The 22,533-nt window shown below is 36.9% G+C and overlaps 1 protein-coding gene across 7 annotated transcripts in view; it reads right to left on the bottom strand.

Moving 5' to 3' along the window:
• The window catches only part of ralgps2 (Ral GEF with PH domain and SH3 binding motif 2), a 542,667-nt gene that overhangs the window by 407,632 nt on the left and 112,502 nt on the right, over positions 1-22,533 (bottom strand). For all 7 annotated transcript variants that reach the window (XR_009514828.1, XR_009514826.1, XR_009514829.1 and 4 more), the window contains exons 3-4: positions 16,025-16,128; positions 2,218-2,325 (exon numbers count right to left, since the gene is read on the bottom strand). Coding sequence is in view for 3 of the 7 variants with exons in the window: in XM_059984874.1 (XP_059840857.1) it covers positions 2,218-2,325; positions 16,025-16,081 (165 nt within the window). In the remaining 4 variants the exon portion in view is untranslated. The remainder of the gene's footprint in view (positions 1-2,217; positions 2,326-16,024; positions 16,129-22,533) is intronic.

Genomic DNA, 22,533 nt, shown 5'->3' with positions numbered 1-22,533 from the left:
ACTTTGCTTCAGTATTCACCAGGGAAAAAGACCTTGGCAATTGTGGGGAATGCTTACAGTGAACTGAAATGCTTGAGCATATAGACATTTAGAAAGAGGATGCACTGGAGCTTTTGAAAAGCATTGTTAGATAAGTCACTGGGACTGGATGAGATGTACCCCAGGCTACCGAAAGAAGGAAGGGAAGAAATTGCTGAGCCTCTTATGATGATCTTTGCGTCATCAATAGGGACGGGAGAAGTACCGGAGCATTGGGGGGTTGTAAATGTTGAAAGGGAGTAGAGATATCCCTGGAAATTACAGACCAGTGAGTCTGACTTCAGTGGTAGGCAACTTGCCTCTCAAGTTGCTGAGAAGCAGGATTTATGAGCATCTGGAGAGGCATAATCTGATTAGGGGTAGTCTGACTTGTCCTTTGTCAAGGACAAGTCAAGCCTTATGAGCCTGACTGAATTTTTTAAGGATATCACAAAACACATTGATGAAGGTAGAGCAATGGATGTAGAGTATACGGATTCCAGTAAGGCATTTTATAACATTCCCCATGCAAGGCTTCTTCAGAAAGTAAGGGAGCATGGGATCCAAGCAGACCTTGCTTTGTGGATCCAAAATTGGCTTGCCCACAGAAGGCAAAGGGTGGTTGTAGATGGTTCGTATTCTGCGCAGTGTTCCACAAGGATCTGTTCTGGGACTCCTCCTCTTGTGATTTTTACAAATGACTTGGATGAAGAAGTAGAAAAGTGGTTTTGTAAGTTTGCTGATGACAGAAAGGTTGGGGGGGTGCTGTGGATAGTCTGGAGGGTTGTCAGAGGTTACAGCAGGATATCGATAGGATACAGAACTGGGCTGAGAAGTGGCAAATGGTCTTCAACCAGAATAAGTGTGAAGTGGTTCATGTTGGTAGGACCAATTTGAAGACAGAACATAATATTAATGGTAAGACTCTTGGCAGTATGGAAGATCTGAGAAAACTTGGGGTCTGTATCGATAGTACACTCAAAGCTGCTGCTCAGGTTGACAGTGTTGTTAAGAAGGCGTTTTTGGACAGGAAAGGAATGGAGGGTTAAGGGCTGAGTGCAGGTCAGTGGGACTAGGTGAGAGTAAGCATTCGGCACGGACTAGAAGGGCCAAGATGGCCTGCTTCCGTGCTGTAATTGTTATATGGTAATTGTTATATGACAGGTATCCTGATAGAGGTGTATAAGATGATGAGAGGTACTGATCGTGTGGATAGCCACAGGGTTTTTCCCCAGGACTGAATGGCCAGCACAAGAGGGCATAGTTTTAAGGTGTCTGGAAATAGGTACCGAGGGAATGTCAAGGGTAACTTTTCACACAGAGAGTGGTGGGTGTGTGGAATGCACTGCCGGCAGCGGTGGTGAAAGCAGATACAATAGGGTCTTTTCAGAGCCTCTTAGAGAGGTACATGGAGCTTAGAAAAAATAGAGGGTTATGCACTAGGAATATTCGAGACAGTCTCTAGAGTAAGTTACATGGTCAGCACAACATTTTGGCTGAAGGGCCTGTAATGTGCTCTAAATTTCTATGTTCTATACAACTTAATGCAAAACCCAAATTTGCCAGTTATATCAAAGACATAATTTTGAGTACAGTGCATGGTAAAATATGGTGCTCACAGCTTCACATGAAATTGAAACACCACTCACAACCTTCACCCCTTTACCTTGCAACATCTCTTTATTTACTTAAAATATGCAAAAAAATAAGGCAACATTTCTTCAAGCAAATTCAATTGTGTTATTGACAGAAAAGAACCAACTGGATATCAGAATATCATTATTTAAATTAAGATTACGTCTATGACATTGTTCAAAATCTTGTGCTGTATGGCGCAGTATTATGAAGGAAAGAGGTCTAAATAACAGGATGATTTATCCTTAAGAATGGCTACATTCAACAAAAACCTTCTTTCCCCACCCAACACATATCCCTTCCTTTAAAATATTAAATAAATTGCAACTTCTGTAACCAAATTCATACATAACAATGCTTATCACAAGTCTAGAATATCGATTTGTACTCGAGGGAGCACAAAGCGCAGTATCAAATATCGTTGTGATGATTGTACGCTCTAGTATCAATTGTTTGGTGACAATAAAGTGATAAAGTAGAATTTCCATCTGTCCTAAATTTACATGTTTTATATGATTTATAGATTTACTGACATTAGAATTCAAAACTACTATCAATACTCACTGCAAACTCTTCTGGTGTTACCTTCAGGACATCAAATACCACTGCATCAAAACTTTTCTTGGGATCATTAGAGGCTTTCTCACTTAGAGACTCAGAGCTGCTGCTTCTCTGCAAGAATAAAATATACTCATAAACTGAAAGCATCAACACCAAAACAGCAAGTTCAAGTTAAATTCGATAGTTAAGTTACATCAATAACTTGCTTGAAGTTAACAAGTATAAATCTCTCTAACAAACAAGATCAAAATGTATTTATAATTTTGTGGTTCCTTTCAACTACTGCAGTCTGAGAAGAAGAAATCCTGTGCTGATTACGAATTATTTAAATTGGCCACAATAAAACCACATCGTCTGTATTGTCTGGACCAAAGACTGTATGTCAAAATTTACCCAATGGCACATTAACAAGCAGGTTACAAAAATCATTATTTATATCATATCTTTTGGTAACACAAACATATATGTCAGTGTTGAAAGAAAAGGTAAAAGGGGAAGGAGTGTTGTCATGCCAAAATTAAACAAAATTCAAGATTCGTTGTAAGAAAAATACTCCTTGCTCCTTTTCCTCTTTTGCCTTGTCCCATAACCAACCTGAGAATACGTTCTTTTTCTGCCTGGGGTGTCCTAGGTAGCTATCTTTATACATATCATTCCAAACTCTTCTGAGTGCTATCGCACATAACTCCAGGATGATTTTCTACAGCAAAATTTACTTTGTAACTGCAAGTTGTGTCTTTAAAATAGGAACAAGTATAATCTAGTTCAGAACAGTTATTAATTACTTATTTTAAAATGTCTGTACATTAATGCAAGGATAAAATGCTTTCAAAAGTTGCTATTGCTTTTTTCTTTTACATTCCTGTTAGTTTTGTGAAAGTTTCAAATTTACTTAGCTAGTTCAAAATTTAAACAATACAGTTATGTCAAATCTTTTAGTCATAATCTGAAACACTAAACACACAGCCCCAATAAAAATCACTACCTTTACTCTTAGCCTGGTGTCCATGATTGACTGCTTGCACATGATTAATAAACATCAACACCCAACAATTATTTTTTGCTTCTACTGGCCCTTCTTACTTACTTTTTAAAAAGGAATTATTTGGAAATGCCAAAGAACATTGTGCAAATACAGAGTAGTGCCTCTGCTATGAACCAGAGGCAGAGGAGGTAGACATACTGAATCAAATGGCTGATCTTCAACTAAGAGTTGTGGTTTCACCTATCCAAACAACAGTACACTCCAGGTACAACATGGAGTGACTGCCAACAATGGCAATGAGGGAATGCAAATTATATTAGACAGTAAAGACTGGTAAATATTAACCAAGATTGCAACAATGAGACAGAGTACCATTACTAGGAAAAAGTGCTAGGCAAACTCAAAGGTCTTAAGGTGGATAAGTCACCTGGACCAGATGGACTACATCCCAGGGTCCTGAGAGAGGTTGCTGAAGAGTTAACGGATGCGTTAATCACGATCTTCAAGAATCATTCAATTCTGGCATGGTCCTGGAGGACTGAAAGATTGCAAATGTCACTCCACTGTTTAAGAAGGGAGGAAGGCAAAAGAAAGGAAATTATGGGCCAGTTAGCCTAACTTCAGTGGTTGGGAAAGTGATGGAGTATATCATTATGTACAAGGTTTCGGAGACTAATGGAAAAAAAAGTCAAAGTCAGCATGGTTTCTGTAAAGGGAAATTATGCCTGAAAATAGAGTTCTTTGAGAAGGTAACAAGCAAGGTGGACAAAGGAGATGTCATTTGCTTGGATTTTCAGAAGGCATTTGAAAAGGTGCCTCACAAGAGGCTGCTAAACAAGATAAAATCTTGTGGCATTACAGGAAAGATACTGGCATGGATAGCAGACAGGTAAGAGACAGTGAGTAGAAATAAAGAGGGCCTTTTCAGGTTGGCTGTCAGTCATGACTGGTGTTCCTCAGGGATCAATATTGGGATTGCTGCTTTGCACATTGTTCGTCAATGATTTGGATAATGGAATTGATGACTTTGTGGCAAAGCTTGTGAGTGGTACAAGATAGGTGGGGGGGTAGGTAGTGCAGAGGAAGCAGTACATTTGCAGCAGGCAAAAAGTGGCAGATGGAATACAGTGTTGGGAAATGTATGGTAATGCATTTTGATAAAAGAAATAATAGTGCAGACTATTATCTAAATGGGAAGAAGGTTCAAACATCAGAGGTGCAGAGGGACTTAGGAGTCCTCATTCAAGACTCCCAGAAGATTAATTTACAGGTTGAGTCTGTGGTAAAGAAGGTAAATGCAAGGTTGGCATTTATTTCAAGGGGAATAGGATATAAAAGCAAGAAGATAATACTGAGGCTTTATAAGACACTAGTCAGGCTGCACTTGGAGTATTGTCAACAGTTTTGGGCACAATATCTCAGAAAGGATATGTTATCATTGGAGAGTCCAGAAGAGGTTCACACGGATTATTCCAAAGTGAAGGGGCGAACATATGAGGAGCATTTGGCAGCTTTGGGCCTGTACTCACCGGAATTTAGAAGAACGCGAGGAATCTCATTGAAACCTACCGAATGTTGGAAGGACGAGATAGGGTGGATGTGAAGAGGGTGTTTCCAATGGTGGGAGAATCCAGAACTACAGGGCATAGCCTCAAACTTGAGGGGTGACCTTTTAGAACAGAGGTAAGGAGGCTTTTTTTTTGCCAGAGTAGTGAATCTGTGAAATGCTCTGCCACAGACTGCAGTGGAGGCCAAGTCCATGGGTTGATAGTTTCCTGATCAATCAGGGCATCAAAGGATATAGCAAGGAGGCAGGTGTATGTGATTGAGTGAGATCCAAAATCAGCCATGGAACAGACTTGATGGGCTGAATGGCCTGTTTCTGCTCTGGTCTTAAGGTCTTGACTATTAGTTCAAATGAGTTAATGCAAATTCATAACTTATGAAACAGATGATACCGAGACTGCCTCTGTCTGTCGATGGAGTAGCACTAATTCTGTGCTGCTCTTAGTTTTCTCTCTCTCTCCCCAGCTTAAATTCCGAATTTAAAATTTTTAATTGTTAATTCTTGAAGGGGAGTAACATGTCTATGTCTACGAGAAGTGGGAAGAATCCACATGAACCTACTGACAAAGGTAATAGAAAAGGAAAGATGCTAAAGGAAAGATCTGATGAAATGCCAGCATGGGCTGAAGATATCGTTCGGACACCAAAATCAATTTAAGATCAGAATAAGGCAATTAAAGATCAACTGGAAAAGAATAATAATGAAATGAAGTTATTTCTGGGAAAACTTAAAGATGTGGAAACTCAAGTTACTAAACATGAAGAGGAATTGAAGTCAACTAAGCAAAAGCTGTCTGAAACTACAACCCGCTTGGAAAAATATCATAATAAGATCATTGATCTGGAAACTAGGTCCCACTGAATCAACATATGAAACGTTGGATTACAAGGAGGAGCTGCAAAGGGAGACTTTATGGTTTACTTTGGTAAGCTCTTTCATGATCTATTTCCGACTATTTTACCACAGCCGCCTGCTATTGAAAGAGCACACAGGCTGTCCACTTTGAAATTTAAAGACTCAACCAGACCGAGATTTATTTTGGTTTGTTTTCATTACTTTAAAATTAAAGATCAAATAATGCGACAGGCAAGAAAACAGAGAGTTTTCAGATTCAATGAGTTTGAGCTCCGTTTTTATGAAGATTATCCGAAAGAAGCAATGGAACAAAGAGCAAGATTTGCTTTGGTAATGAAACAAGTATATGAAAAGAAACTATTTGAGTTACCCAACAAAAATGAAAATTTTTCCTCCTATTTCTTCCCCACGTACTTTCTTTGACTCAAAAGTCACGCTGGATTTTGTCCAGGCTATACCTGTCACCACCACAGGTGACAGGTGGCGACCGAATGAACTATCTGAAAAGCCGTTTGATTATCTGTATATTATTCACATTTCGAAAAGATATATGAAGGCTATTTGGATATTTCATTGACAGAATAATAAAAGAAGATAAGATAACCTGCTCATCATTACATCCTATTGGATTTTTTTTTGAAAGAAGATTGACGGTTCAAGTTTGACTGTTTAAATAGTTAATTAAATATTTGACTGAGAAAAGAGATAAAAGGATTTGTATCTTTTATCTAGTATTTGGTTTGATGTTTTTTTTGTTGTTTCTTAACTTACTAATTGGTAGTTTTTTTCCCTACTAATAGGGTTTCTTATATATATATATATATCTGGGAGGGTTTAGTTACTATGATATTACTAATTAATATTTTTGTAAATTTAGTTTGGTTAAATATACTATTAACCTTTCTTTTAACTGTTTTATTATAGCGCCCTATAACGGAATTTAAAGTTTTCTTAGGGACTTAAAGCTAAACTTAAGATGGCACTGGTTTTTCTCTAAGAGGGATTATATTATTTTGGTTCTTTTGTGGCGACCCACTTCCCAGCTCACTCAAACCGGCTCACAAAGTGGCGTGCGCTGGCATTGAGGCCAGTCCCAAAAAGGGCGCCAGGCCTTCTTCACCAGCAAGGGGAAAAGCCTGCGTGCAGGACGGGACTGTGAATATGCGCCCCCTACAGCATTCCCGCCCAGGGAGGGTGGGAACAGGAAGGCTTTAAAGTGAGGCCGCGAAGTTTGAATAGATCTCTTTTGCAACTGCAACTCACCGACTGCATGTCGTTATTTCAGTGCTGTGTGTAGCACACTGCTACACTTTTTCTGTTTAATACATGATGGAATGTAAACACTCTCCTTTGTCGAGACGTTACTATCTTTCTTGCAAGGTCATTTTATTTTTTTTGTGTACTGGCTGGGGGGAGGGAGAGATGAGACCGACAGAGCAGCCCATGGCTTTGCATCTATTTTAGTTCACATGCCTTTTTTTTTCGGGCTTTTGGGAGGGTGGGTGGGTTTAGAGTTAGGAGTTTTTTCCAATTGGCTGGTTCTGGAGCATGCGTGTTTTCTATATGGCTGTATTCTTCATCACCGCCATCTTTGAAAATCCCATATTGGTATGAGTTTGCGCATGTATAAAGTAAATTGGAATAAAATTATAATATGGCAGATAACTGGATTAATGTAATAAGTTGGAATGTATGTGGTTGGAATCATCCTATTAAACGAAAAAAGACTTCTAAAATTATTAATCGATTCCAACCTGATATAATTTTTGCTCAGGAGATGCTTATCAAGGCGGGAGATCAAAATAGATTTTTTACGCTGGTGGAATGGAATACAGCTCCATGCTGCTTCTCTCAGCAAAACTAAGGGCGTGTCTATCTTTATTAAATCTAATATATTTACTCAAGAGGATATCGAACCAGATTCTAATGGTAGATTTTTAATTGTTAAAGGAGTGATTTGTAATAGAAAGGTTGTTTTGGTTAATCTGTATGGTCCTAATTTAGATGATCCTTCTTTTTTTAAAAAAATATTTGCTTTACTGCCAGATTTAAATGAGTACATGATGATAATGGGTGGGGATTTTAACTGTTGTTTAAATCCTATGATTGACAACAGCTCAACTAATCAGCGGCTTCCAAATCATTTTGTTTCAGTTATTAACTCCCTTTTTGACAGATTTTGGGTTGATCAAATTATGGAGACATTTACACCCTGATAACAGAATATTCCTTTTTTTCACATGTTTATAAAAAAAATTCGAGGATTGATTATATTATAGTTGATCCCTGCATTTTGCCTAATGTTAAAAACTGTGAATATGACGCTATTGCTATATCTGATCATAGACAATAGACAATAGGTGCAGAAGTAGATCATTCGGCCCTTCGAGCCTGCACCGCCATTCTGAGATCATGGCTGATCATCTACTATCAATACCCGGTTCCTGCCTTGTCCCCATATCCCTTAATTCCCCTATCCATAAGATACCTATCTAGCTCCTTCTTGAAAGCATCCAGAGAATTGGCCTCCACTGACTTCTGAGGCAGTGCATTCCAGACCCCCACAACTCTCTGGGAGAAGAAGTTTTTCCTTAACTCTGTCCTAAATGACCTACCCCTTATCCTCAAACCATGCCCTCTGGTACTGGACTCTCCCAGCATCTGGAACATAATTCCTGCCTCTATCTTGTCCAATCCCTTAATAATCTTATATGTTGCAAGCAGATCCCCTCTCAATCTCCTTAATTCCAGCGTGTACAAGCCCAGTCTCTCTAACCTCTCTGCGTAAGACAGTCTGGACATCCCAGGAATTAACCTCGTGAATCTATGCTGCACTTCCTCTATAGCCAGGATATCCTTCCTTAACCCTGGAGACCAAAACTGTACACAATACTCCAGGTGTGGTCTCACCAGGGCCCTGTACAAATGCAAAAGGATTTCCTTGCTCTTGTACTCAATTCCCTTTGTAATAAAGGCCAACATTCCATTAGCCTTCTTCACTGCCTGCTGCACTTGATCATTCACCTTCTGTGACTGATGAACAAGGACTCCTAGATCTCTTTGTATTTCTCCCTTACCTAACTCTACACCGCTCAGATAATAATCTGCCTTCCTGTTCTTACTCCCAAAGTAGATCACCTCACACTTATTCACATTAAACGTCATCTGCCAAGTATCTGCCCACTTACTCAGCCTATCCAAGTCACCCTGAATTCTCCTAACATCCTCATCACATGTCACACTGCCATCCAGCATAGTATCATCAGCAAACTTGCTGATGTTATTTTCAATGCCTTCATCTAAATCATTGATGTAAATGGTAAACAGCTGTGGTCCCAATACCAAGCCCTGTGGCACCCCACTAGTCACCACCTGCCATTCCGAGAAACACCAATTCACCGTTACCCTTTGCTTTCTATCTGCCAACCAGTTTTCTATCCATGTCAATATCTTCCCCCCCAATGCCATGAGCTCTGATTTTACCCACCAATCTCCTATGTGGGACCTTATCAAATGCCTTCTGAAAATCGAGGTACAGCACATTCACTGGATCTCCCTTGTCTAACTTCCTGGTTACTCCAGTAGATTAGTCAAGCATGACTTACCCTTGGTAAATCCATGCTGGCTCGGCCCAATCCTATCACTGCTATCATGCGCATTTGAGTTTGTCCTTTGAATTTGATGGCGTCATTTTTGGCCATTATTGTAAAACTCTGACTTTATCAGTTTTATTGAAAGCCAGATAAAAAAATTTTTTCTTTTTAATGATATAGGAGGTATATCTAAATTAATTATATGGGATACATTCAAAGCATTTTTACATAGTCAGATTATTTCTTATTCAGCTAAACTTAAAAAACAGACTAAAGCAGAATTAGATAAAATTCAAAACAAATTAAAGATTTAGATAATATCTATATGACTTCCCCTAATATTGACTTATTTTAAAAAATGATGGAACTTTAATCACAATATAACCTATTATTAACTCATCCAATTGAAGGTTATCTACTTAAGTTAAAGAGCCAATTTTATATGTTTGGAGATAAAAATAATAAACTAGTTGCATCTCAATTAACATCGGCTGAATCCAAGAGGCATTTTTTGAAAATTCGTAAAAAAGATGGTACCCTGGCTCGGGAACATGAAAAAATGAATAAGATTTTTCAAGATTTTTATACTGACCTTTATAAATCTCAATGTCCAGTAGACGCTTCTGAAATGAATGTTTTTTTATTAAAGATTGCTTTTCCTAAAATTTCTGCTGAGGATCAAAAAACTCTTGATGCCCAAATTACTGAATCTGAAATTCATAAAGCTATTTTTTCAATGCAATCTGGTACAGCCCCGGGACTTGATGGTTATCTTATAGAATTTTATTTAAAAATTTGGAAAATTGCTTTCTCCATATATGTTGGAGATGTTTAAAGATTCCTTTGTGAAAAGTGATTTACCCTCTACTTTTTATGAAGTTTCTATTTCTTTAATTCTCAAAAAGGATAAAGATCCTACTGATTGTGCCTCATACAGACCTATTTCATTATTGAACGTTGATGCTAAGATTCTCTCAAAGATAATGGCCAATCGGTTTAAGAGTATTTTGGATAAAATTATTTTTAAAGATCAAACAGGCTTTATAAAGGGTCGTTATTCTTTTTCAAATGTTCGGAGATTATTTAACTTTATATATTCGCCTTCCTCTAAAACTCTACAATGCGTTATATCTTTGGAAGCTGAAAAAGCATTTGATCGAGTCGAACAGAAGTATTTATTTAATGTTTTAGAAAAATTTGGTTTTGGTATTAATTTTAATAATTGGATTAAAATGATCTATAAAGCTCCTATTGCTACTGTTGTCACTAATAACTATAGGTCTCTTTTTTTTCAGCTATCACGGGGGACAAGCCAAGGTTGTCCATTAAGTCCTTTGTTATTTAACTTAATATTAGAACCCCTTGCTATTGCTCTTCGTGAAGCCAAAAATACTCATGGGATTTTTGTGAATGAGACCATGCACAAGATCTCTCTTTATGCTGATGATTTATTGGTATATGCATCTAAGCCTGAAGAATCTATTCCTGCTTTGCTAAAATTATTTGACAAATCTGCAGACTTTTCAGGATATAAAATAAATTTTAGTAAAAGTGAATTACTTCCTTTAAATGAATCTGTCTCTATATATGATAATATTCCTTTTAAAGTTACAGATTCTTTTAGATATTTAGATGTTATAATTACTAAAAAATATAAGTATCTTTATAAAGCCAATTTTCCTCCTTTCGGGGTCTTTATGAAGTATTCATTTAATAGATGGAGCCCACTTACATTTTCACTTGTTGGTCATATTCATGTAGTTAAAATGATGATTTTACCAACATTTTTATATTTATTTCAGAATATTCCTGTTTTTTTTGACTAAGAAGTTTTTTGATTGGATTGATTCTATTATTCTATCTTTTATTTGAGATAACAAGAATTGGTAAATGTCATTTGCAAAAGCTGAAAAAGGACAGAGGTCTCGCTTTGCCTAATCTAAGAATGTATTATTGGGCTGTTAATTTGCGGTATATGTCCTTTTGGTTATATTGGGGTGATAGGAATGATCGGCCAATTTGGGTAGACCTGGAACTGAGAGCTGTGAAACAGTTTTATTTAACTTCGTTATTAGGAGTTGCTCTACCTATACAATTAGCTAAAATTGCTAATTTAAACCTATATCCTGTGGTTAAGCACTCTTTACAAATTTGGCTCCAGTTCCACAATTTTTTTAATCTTAAAAAATTTAAACTTTGTAGTATAATTTATCGTAATTACTTTTTTAAACCTTCTTGGAGTGATCCACTTTTTTTGCTTTGGAAAAATAAAGGTATTAATTCTTTTTTGGATTATTTAAAGAAGGCAGATTGGTGTCTTTTGAATAATTAGTCGATAAGTATTCTCTCTCATATTCATTCTTTTTACAATATCAAGTTAGACATTTTTTACAAAAATATTTAAGTCATTTTCCTTACATATTGGAGGCTGACTAGTTAGATACTATTATGAATAAGAACCCCTCGTTGAAAGGTTCTATTGGAAGAATTTATCATTTATTATTACAATGGGATAAGTGTCCTTTACTTAAGATGAAACAGGATTGGGAGAAGGAACTCAGTTTGACTTTCTTATGGGAGGATTGGACGCAGATTCTGAAACTGGTTAACTCTTTTTCGATCTGTGCAAGTCATTCACTGATTCAATTTAAAATTGTACATCATTACCATTTGACGAAAGAGAGACTTTCTAAAATATTTCCCAATGTTGCTAAGTATTGTGATAGATGTAAAACTGAGATAGCTACACTGACACATATGTTCTTGTCATGTTCTATATTAAAACAGTTTTGGAAGTCAGTTTTTTCGACAATTTCTAAAGCACTCAGAATCAATCTACAACCTAATAAATTGACTGTGGATTTTGGAATAATTCCTCAAAATATCCATGGTATTTCTATGTCTGACCAACATGTTATTGCGTTTGTTACATTGATAACTAGGAGGGCCATCTTGTTGAAATAGAAGGATATATCAGCTCCTACTTTGTCACAATGGTTCTCTCAAGTGATGCTGTGTCTTAGCTTGGAGAAAATTAGAAGTCCAACCTTTGAACCTTTATTTGATTTTGAGAAGAGATGGGGCTCATTTGCTCGTTATTATCATTTCAGTTAACTGATAGATTTCCTCCACTGTCTAGATGTAAATTTTTTTGGTGTATTTTTTTCTTGTTGGCGGTTTGATGTTTATTTTTTAGAAGCTTTTTGTTTGACGCATGGCTCCAGGATTGTACCTCCAATGGGTTTCTTTTTTCCCCCCCTCACTTTTCTTGCTTAGTAGGGTTTTTTTTTAATTCACAAAAATTTTCAATCCTTAAGATAATTTCTTTTCTGAGACACTGTAAGTGTTGTTACTTTGATGTACTTGTGCTATTTTTGAATAATAATAATAATAATGATTTGAAAAGAAAAAAAACAGATGATATCTTACACAAACATCAATCCATCTGCAGACTTTGTTATCGTTCATAAAGTGATGCTGCTGACAATGCTAGCACTTATTTTCCATTCCCAAGTGCCCTTTAGGAGCAGCCAGTGAGCCACCTTCTTGAACCACTACAGTAATTCTCATGAAAGTCACAGAACCATATTTGGACAGGTAGTTCTAGAATTTAAACCCAACGTTATATTTTTATGTTGGCCTCGTATGCAACTTGGAAGGGAAGTTGCAAGTGGAAGTGTTCCCATATACCTGCTGCCCTTTTTTCCCTCTTGGTAATAGAAATCACAGGTATGAAAGACGTTGAATTGCATAGGTGAATAACTGCTATCCATTTTGTTGATGGCATACTGTACATGAAGCTTACTTCCTCATGACAAAATGAATATACTAGCTTGATGAAGAGTTAAAAGAGTGGTTGGATAACCATTAAGCAGATTGCTTAATCCTGGATGGTGCTGAGGTCATTTTATATTGTTGAGACACTTATTTGGGCAGACAAAAGGCTTTCCATTAAAAACCTAACTAGCATCTTTTTGGTATGGAGAGGAACAAATCAGGAAATGATGTGAATAATGGGAAACTACAAGTAAAGAATAAATGAGAACAGAAAACTGGTAATCCCGACTTTGTGTTCTATGTCCTGTGTCCAAGAGGAGTCCCGGCTCTGTATCCTGTGTACTTTGTCCAAGGAAGAGTCCCGGCTCTGTGTCTTGTGTCCAAGAAGAGTCCCGGCTCTGTGTCTTGTGTCCAAGAAGAGTCCCGGCTCTGTGTCTTGTGTCCAAGAAGAGTCCCGGCTCTGTGTCGTGTCCAAGAAGAGTCCCGGCTCCGTGTCTTGTGTCCAAGAAGAGTCCCGGCTCCGTGTCTTGTGTCCAGGAAGAGTCCCGGCTCAGTGTCTTGTGTCCGGGAAGAGTCCGGGCTCCGTGTCTTGTGTCCAGGAAGAGTCCCGACTCCGTGTCCTGCGTCCAAGGAACAGTCACGGCTCCGTGTCCTGCGTCCAAGGAAGAGTCCCGGCTCCGTGTCCTGCGTCCAAGGAAGAGACCCGGCTCCGTGTCCTGCATCCAAGGAAGAGTCCCGGCTCCGTGTCATGCGTCCAAGAAGAGTCCCGGCTTTGAGTCCTGTGTCCAAGAAGTCTAGTCCAAGCCAAGCCTGAGCCAAGTCCAAGTTCTAGTTAAGAGCCAAGTCTAGACCCAGTTACCCAGTCCCTGCCAAGACCCAAATTCCGAGTCATGATCTGAGTTCCCTGTCAAGTTCGAGTCCCAAGCCCAAGTCCAGGTTTTCCGGTTTGTCACTCTACATCTACATTCATGTTATCATTTTGTCCTCACTCCTTTGCTTCCCTGGCATTCTTAATAAACATAGTCCAGTTCCTAGTACTTCAGTGTCTGAGTCTTGCATTTGGGCCCGCTCCCATCACCCCCTTATGACATTCACCTCTTTCACTGGCAGCTTATTCAATATTCTCACCACCTCTGAGTGAAGAATTTCCCCTTCATGTTCCCTTTAAACTTTCACCTTTCACCCTTAACCCACACCTCTAGTTTTAGTTTCACCCAACTTCACTGGAAAAAGACTGCTTGCATTTACTCTATCTATACCCCTCATAATTTTGTCACATCGCCTCTCATTCTCCTACCATCTAGGGAATACCTTCAAATATCATATCCACTACTGATATCAGGCTCTCCAGCCTATAATTTCCCAGTTTATTTTTAAAGCTTTTCAAAAGCCCCAGCAGAACAGGGGCTATCCTAAGTCACCTCACTCATGGCTAAGGACATTTTAAATACCTCTGCTAGGGCCCCTGCAATTTCTGTACTTGCCTCCTACAAAATCTGAAGAGACACATCTTTAGGCTTGGGGATTTATCTATCTTAATATGCTTCAAGACTACAAGCACCTCCTTTTCTGTAATCCACAAACTAACTGACCCCACTACTGTTTTGCCTCACTTCTGTAGACTGTCTGTCCCAAGTAAATACATATGCAAAGAATCTATTTAACATCTCCATATCTTTTGGCTCCATGCATATATAACCGTTCTGATCTACAAGAGTACCAATTTTGTCACTTGCTATCCTTTAACTCTTAAAAGATCTGTAGATGCCCTCAGGATTCTCCTTTACCTTGTTTACTAGAGCACCCTCATGCCTTCTTCTACTCTTCTGACTTCCTTCTCAAGTATTCTCTTGCATTTCTGATACTTAAGTACCTCGATCGTTCCTTGCTACCTATACCTGCTATGCACCTTCTTGTTAACCAGGGCTTCCATATCTCTAGAAATCCAAGGTTCCCAAAACCAGTTAGCCTTGCCTTTTATTCTGATAGGAATATACAAACTCTATGCTTACTAAGTAAGTCTTCACTTACTAAGCATTCCCTGACCAGAAAATAACCTGTCCCAATACTCAATTGCCAGATCCTTTCTGATACCATTAAAATTGTCCTTTCTCCAATTTAGGATCTCAACCCTATACTTCTCCATAATTATCATTAAACTAATTGCACTATAATCACCAGATGCAAAGTGTTCAGCTACACACATCTCTGTTACCTACCTTACCTTGTTCCCTAAGAGTGCCAAGTCTCCAATTCAAAAAGGTCCAAAAACAATTGTTCTGCTCCTCTTGTGTGATGACTGGCAGCATTAAATTTGGTAGAATGGAATTATGGAAAATGGACACAGTGTATTCCAAGAAAAATTGGTGAATATTTACAGAAAAAACTTACAGATTTTACAGTAAGAGTGGTTGAAAGAAAATATTTGGAGTATGAAAGGGGTTTATTTAAAATATTATAAATATCCAGCATTTTGTCTTTAAATCAGTCATATCTTACATGTCAAGATAGTAGCAAACAGGAAACAAGCCAGCTTTGAACTTACCTCACAACTGAAAGTTAGAACATCTACACTGTGCAGAGGGAACCTTAGCAAGTGGTCTGGATCGATAGTGATCTCAGGAAAATAAACGAGTGGAAGGGACTGCCAGTGGAAAATTAAGAGTAAAGCTTTTTATTTAACTTTACTTCTTGATTCCAAAATGCTTTCAAATCAATGTTTTTGATATATTCATCTTTCAAAAGCCACTGAGCCCTAGGGCAAAGTCTAACCAGTTCTCAAAGCTACATAGACAGGCCTTGCACTACATCGGGCCTTAATCAGCTGAGAACCAGACTTGCAATATGTGCTATAAGCTCTTAATAAGATTCCAGGCCAGGCACTTAATGAGCTTAGCCAAGGACTTAACATGTAATAAGACGGTAAAATTGGGAAAAAATCTATACTGTACATAGATAATTCAGAGGACAAAAATAATTAATAAATCCACAAGTGTAAAATGGGTTATTCGAATAAGCTATCAGAAGACTTACCTCAGAAGCTGTGGCTTGTAAATATATAGTGCTCGATTGCCCGTTAGTCAGGTCCATATTTCCTATACCATCCAACACAGCAGTCCTAAGAAAATCTCATGGTCCTGGTAAACAAAGAAAGAACAATTATTTTACAAGATTTGTTTCTTTTTTTAAAAAAAACTTTTCTTATTGAGGAGAGAGAGAGGGGGAGGGAGGGAGAAGGGGGGAGAGAGGGGAGAGAGAGGGGGGAGAGGGGGGAGAGAGGGGGGGAGAGGGGGGAGAGAGGGGGAGGGAGAGAGAGAGTGTGTGTGTGTGTGTGTGTGTGTGTGTGTGTGTGTGTGTGTGTGTGTGTGTGTGTGTGTGTGTGTGAGTGCGTGAGTGAGTGAGTGAGTGAGTGAGTAAGTGTGCCTGGATATTGGAAGATCCCCACATGCTCCATGGAGTTCATAATAACTTTAGTATATATATTTATTTCTTTCTCCAAATAACCAATTATTTTATCTTCAGAGCACCTATATATTTAATCCTGTCTTTTGTAAATAAGGGCACCAAATTTTCAAAAATGTTTCATATTTATCTCTTAAATTATAAGTAATTTTTTCAAGTGGAATACAGCTGTAAATTTCATTCTTCCAACGACCTATACTTAAGTATGCATCTGATTTCCAAGTAACTGCAATAGCCTTTTTGGCTACTGCCAGTGCAATTTTTATAAATTCTTTCTGATATTTATTCAATTTGGGTTTTGATTTTATCCCTTCAATGTCACCTAATAAAAATAATATTGGATTATGTGGAAGTTGTGTTCCAATAATTTGTTCCAATAAAACTCTTAAATTTGTCCAAAAAGGTTGAATTTTAGAACAAGACCAAGTAGAATGTAAAAAAGTACCAATTTCTTGTTTACATCGGAAACACTGATCGGATAAATTTGACTTTAATTTTTTTTTTTTGTGGTGTAATATATGATTGATGTAAAAAATTATATTGCACTAATCTTAACCGGACATTTATTGTAATTATTAATTGGAAGTAACAAAAAAGAGTGTTGTTTGATACTTTATATTTATTCTTTAATTGATCAAATGACATTAATATACCTTCAAAACAATCTCCTATATATCTAATCCCTTTTTGAAACCAATTATATAAAAGTTGATTATCCATTGTAAAAGGAATAAGTCTATTTTGAATTAAAGATCTCTTTGCTAATAAAGATTTCTTTGTCTCATCATCAACATTTATCTTATTCCATAAGTCAATCAAATGCTTTAATATAGGAGATTCTTTCTTTTCCCATATCCATTTAGATTCCCATTTATATATAAAATCTTCTGGTGTATTTTCTCCTATTTTATCTAGTTCTATTCTAATTCATGACGGTCTCTCTCTCTCAAAAAAAAGATGCAATAAATCTAAGTTGATTTGCTTTATAATAATTCTTAAAATTTGGAAGTTGTAACCCTCCTAGATCAAATTTCCATGTCAATTTTTCCAACGATATTCTTGATATCTTACCTTTCCAAAGAAACTTCCTCACATATTTATTTAACTCTTGAAAAAACTTCTGGGGTAGTTGTATTGGTAGTGATTGAAATAAATATTATAGTCTAGGGAATATACTCATTTTTATGGTATTTACTCTACCTACTAATGTTATTGGTAATACCATCCATTTATCAAGATCTTCTTGAATTTTTTCAATAATGGTAAGTAATTTAATTTATATAAGTTCTTTATATCATTATCAACTCTTATATCTAAATATTTTATACCATTTGCCGGCCATCTAAATTGAGTTATTAATCAACATTGACTATAATCCCCTTTAGTAAGAGGTAAAGTTTCACTTTTATCCCAATTTATTTTATAACCTGATATTTTCCCATATTCTTCTAATCTATAGGATAATTTACGCAACGAGTGCAATGGGTTTGTTAAATAAAGCAGAACATCATCAGCAAATAAGTTAATCTTGTATTCTTCCTGATTAACTCTGAAACCCTTAATATCTGGGTCCATTCTAATTAATTCAGCTAATGGTTCTATCCCCAACACAAATAAAGCAGGTGATAATGGACAACCTTGCCTAGTTGACCTTGTTAACTGAAATGGTGTTGAAATTTGACCATTTGTCACTACTTTAGCTTTGGGATTAGTATTTAAGGTTTTAATCCATTTTATAAAAGATACTCCTAATCCATATTTTTCCAATACCTTAAATAAAAAATCCCATTCCAATCTATCAAATGCTTTTTCTGCATCTAAAGCAACTCATTTCCTCCCTCTTTTGTGCCAAATGAATGATACTAAATAACCAAGTTACATTATCTGCTGATTGTCTATTTTTAATAAATCCTGTTTGATCCATATGTACTAATTTTGGTAAGTATTTAGATAATCTATTAGATAAGATTTTTGCTATTATTTTATAATCAGTGTTTAATAAAGAAATAGGTCTATATGATGCTGGCTTTAAAAGATCTCTTTTTTTTGACAATACTATTAAAATAGCTGTCGAAAAAGATTCTGGAAGTTTATGCGTTCTTTCCGCTTGATGTATTAACTCCATAAAAGGAGGAATTAATAAATCTTTAAACTTTTTATAAAATTCAGGCAGAAAACCATCTTCTCCTGGAGATTTATTACTTTGAAGTGATCCTAGGGCTTCTTCGACCTCTTTCAATGTAAAAGGTATATCTAATCCCTTCTGTTCTTCCGTATTTAATTTTGGAAGAGTTATTTATGATAAAAACCTTTCTATCTTGACATTATCCTTTTGTGATTCTGATTTATACAACTCAGAATAAAAATTCTTAAAAATTTCATTAATTTCTAAAGGTTTATAAGTAATTTTATTTACTCTTGTTCAAATTGCATTTATTGTTTTAGAAGTCTGGTCTGTTTTTAACTGCCATGCAAGGACCTTATCTGATCTTTCACCTAGTTCATAATATCTCTGTTTAGTTCTCATAATTGCTTTTTCTGTTCGATATGTCTGAAGTGTATTATATTGTAACTTCTTATTAATAAGTTGTCTTCACTTTTCTTCTGTCATATTTCTTTGAGATTCTTTTTTCTAATTTTGTAATCTCTTTTTCCAATTGATCTATTTCTATCATATATTCCTTAATTTTAGAAGTACAACTTATTATCTGACCTCTCAAATATGCCTTCATTGCTTCCCACAATATAAATTTATCATCAACTGAATGTGAATTTGTATCTAAAAAGAACTGAATCTGCTTTTTCATAAAATCACAAAAATCTTGACATTTTAGTAATATTGAATTAAATCTCCATCTATAAATAAGATTTCTTTCTTAACAAATTCTTCCTATTGAAGTATGTTTTCCTCTTCCTAAAGAACTACATGTAAATTAAATATATCTAAGCAATCAGCATGAATTCCTATATTCCTGCATCCTAGTGTGAGAAAATAGCTAACAATTTTGAAATGATTCATATGATCTGAAAGTTCATTCCCAATTATTACTCGCATTAAAAAAATTGAAAGGGATATAATGGCAAACTACTTAACGGCAAACTATAAATTGCTAATTTTGAACTACTGTAGGCAGTGAAATTTTCTATCCAAACGTTTACATTAAAAGAATGTACAATGTTTGGGCACATAAATGCCTCCCTATTTTCATGCTAACAATGTTATTTAAAGTAATAAATAAAGTCAGCAATGATGATGAAATTCACCATCTTCAGTGTTCGAGTATAGCCTTTGGCAAACTGAACAAAATAATATTTAAAGATCAAGAAATAAATCTGGCATACAACTCTGTGTGCTGGACAACAGTGATCCCTGCCCTCCACATTTTATGGATTACTTGCAGTAGCCACCTCAAGGCATTGGAAACATATGACTAATGTTTACTTGTTCAACAAAATACTCCAAATCCAGGATCCTCCATAAAAATGTGTAAGCAAACAAATTACTGCCCTCTCCTAGAGCATTATTTCCAGCATTAGAGCTCCTAGTTACGCTCATTTAGCTTGTTTTGGACAGACCTTGATGTTCACATGTTCTTCACCAGCGTCATGAAACAGACCATTCTGACTTCTCTCATAGCAAGAGAATACCAGGTACGCCAAAGAAAAGATGAAAGAATGTTTCAATGCCACTTTATAAAAATTGCAACATACCACAACACACCTGTAAATCCTTGCCAATGGTAATCAGAAGAAGTCATAAATATGGAAAACAGAGTAACACTGCACAATGTCTTCTCCAGATAAAAACTATATACTAAATCTGGAACAAGAGAAAATCTGCAGATGCTGGAAATTCAAGCAACACGCACAAAATGCCGGAGGAACTCAGCAGGCCAGGCAGCATCCATGAAAAAGAGCACAGGCCAAGACCCTTCAGCAGGACTGGCAATATGAAACAACTTCTCTCAAATTTAACCTCCTTTTTGTGGCAATAGTCATGAAAATCCTGGTCATGATGAACCATACAATATCAAAGCTATGCAATATAATTTCTTGTGGGACAAATAACTTATTTTTGAAATGCATTAATGCAAATTTTTCACCACCTAACACAAGTCAAGTCACTTCTATTGTCATTTCGACCATAACTGCTATGTACAGTACATAGTAAAAATGAGACAACATTTTTCAGGACCATGGTGTTACATGACACAGTACAAAAACTAGACTGAACTACGTAAAAAACACTGAAGAAAACTACACTAGACTACAGACCTACCCAGGACTGCATAAAGTGCATAAAACAGTGCAGGCATTACAATAAATAATAAACAGGACAATAGGGCAGTAAGGTGTCAGTCCAGGCTCTGGGTATTGAGGAGTCTGATAGCTTGGGGAAAGAAACTGTTACATAGTCTGATAGTGAGAGCCCAAAGGCTTCGGTGCCTTTTCCCATACGGCAGGAGGGAGAAGAGTTTGTATGAGGGGTGCGTGAGGTCCTTCTTAATGCGACTTACAGCGTGTAGTGTAAATGTCCGGGATGGCAGGAAGAGAGACGCAATGGTGTCATCTGTTGAGCGGTTGAGACGGTATGCAAACTGCAGGGGATCCAGTGAGGGGGGCAGCAGGGAATTGAGATGCCTCATGACGAGCCTCTCGAAACACTTCATGATGATGGATGTGAGTGCAACGGGACGGTAGTCATTTAGGCAGGACACTGAAGACTTCTTCGGCCTGGGGACAATGGTGGCGGCCTTGAAGCACGTTGGAACGGTGGTGCTGGAGATGTTGAAGATGTCAGTGAGAACATCTGCTAGCTGGTCTGCACATCCTCTGAGCACTCTACCAGGGATGTTGTCTGGTCCAGCAGCCTTCTGTGGGTTGACCCTGCACAGGGTTCTTCTCACATCAGCCACGGTGAGACACAGCACCTGGTCATTTGTAGCAGCACAATAATATGTATTTATTTTCTCCCTTCACTATAAACAAGATTGCAGCATCCAGTCCTTTATTAATATACAAAATGGATATAAAACAGAAGTACAGTGTGTCTTTCCTGGTTGTTTTATCCCTTCCATACAACAAATTTCTAAACTATGCTCTATAATAACTTTTCTCCCTGCCTGTTAAATTGCTCATGTTGATATTTTTATCCATCTACACTCATCCAACCTGCCCACATTAAGACCCTATCCACCCTTGCTGTAACCTGGCAACTATCTTGAAATACTGAATCTTATACCAACTATTTGTGATCAGTAAACACAAAACATTGAAATTTATTTTAAAGACAGATGGAAAGATGGAAAGTTTATACTATAATTATCTTCTTTTCCATTTTTTTCTACCTCTGAGTATGAAATAAATTTCTAACAAACAAGCATGATGAATGTACATACATATATCCATTGGAGGCCACAATTACACATCATGCTTGCTGTAATTTCATAAATAAAAAAGTTAATATACAAGCATTTAGTGAATGGTAGGGCCCTGGGTGTGTTGTAGAGCAGAGGGATAAAAGGATAAGAGTACATGATTTCCTGAAACCAGCTTCACAGAAGATAGGGTGGTAAAGGCAGATTTTAGCATGCTGACTTCATCAGTCAAAGCACTGAGAGTATAGGTGTTAGAACAGGGGTGGGCAAACTTTCTGACTTGAGGGCCACAAAGGGTTCTAAAATTTGACAGGGGGGCCGGACCAGGTGCAGATGGATGGAGTGTTTTGGTAATACACCTCATAAGAGAAAATAAAATATCATGGGATATGTAGAAAACATGTGCTTTAATTTCAATTGAAAATGAACAAATGCATTACAACAAAACATGTCTTTGAAGTCCCATGGTATTCAGCTATTTATTGAAATGACTTTTAAAACACTGAAAATTAAATGAATAAAATACAGCTTTTTAAAATAGTAACAGTTATTATTTTAAAGCACTGAAAATTCTGTTATCCTTCGAGATATTATCATCATCACTCTCCTCCTGACTGTCTTTATTTCAAAAACAGTAGGAGATGCAGGTCTACTTGTCCTGCTCCTTCTTATTCAATTGTCCCGTGCCAAAACTCAACAACG

This window comes from Hypanus sabinus, chromosome 11 (genome assembly GCF_030144855.1).
Source record: "Hypanus sabinus isolate sHypSab1 chromosome 11, sHypSab1.hap1, whole genome shotgun sequence".
In the NCBI taxonomy this organism is placed as follows: domain Eukaryota; kingdom Metazoa; phylum Chordata; class Chondrichthyes; order Myliobatiformes; family Dasyatidae; genus Hypanus; species Hypanus sabinus.
The sequence above is the reverse complement of the archived record's forward strand: the minus strand, read 5'-3'. Positions and strand labels throughout refer to the sequence as shown.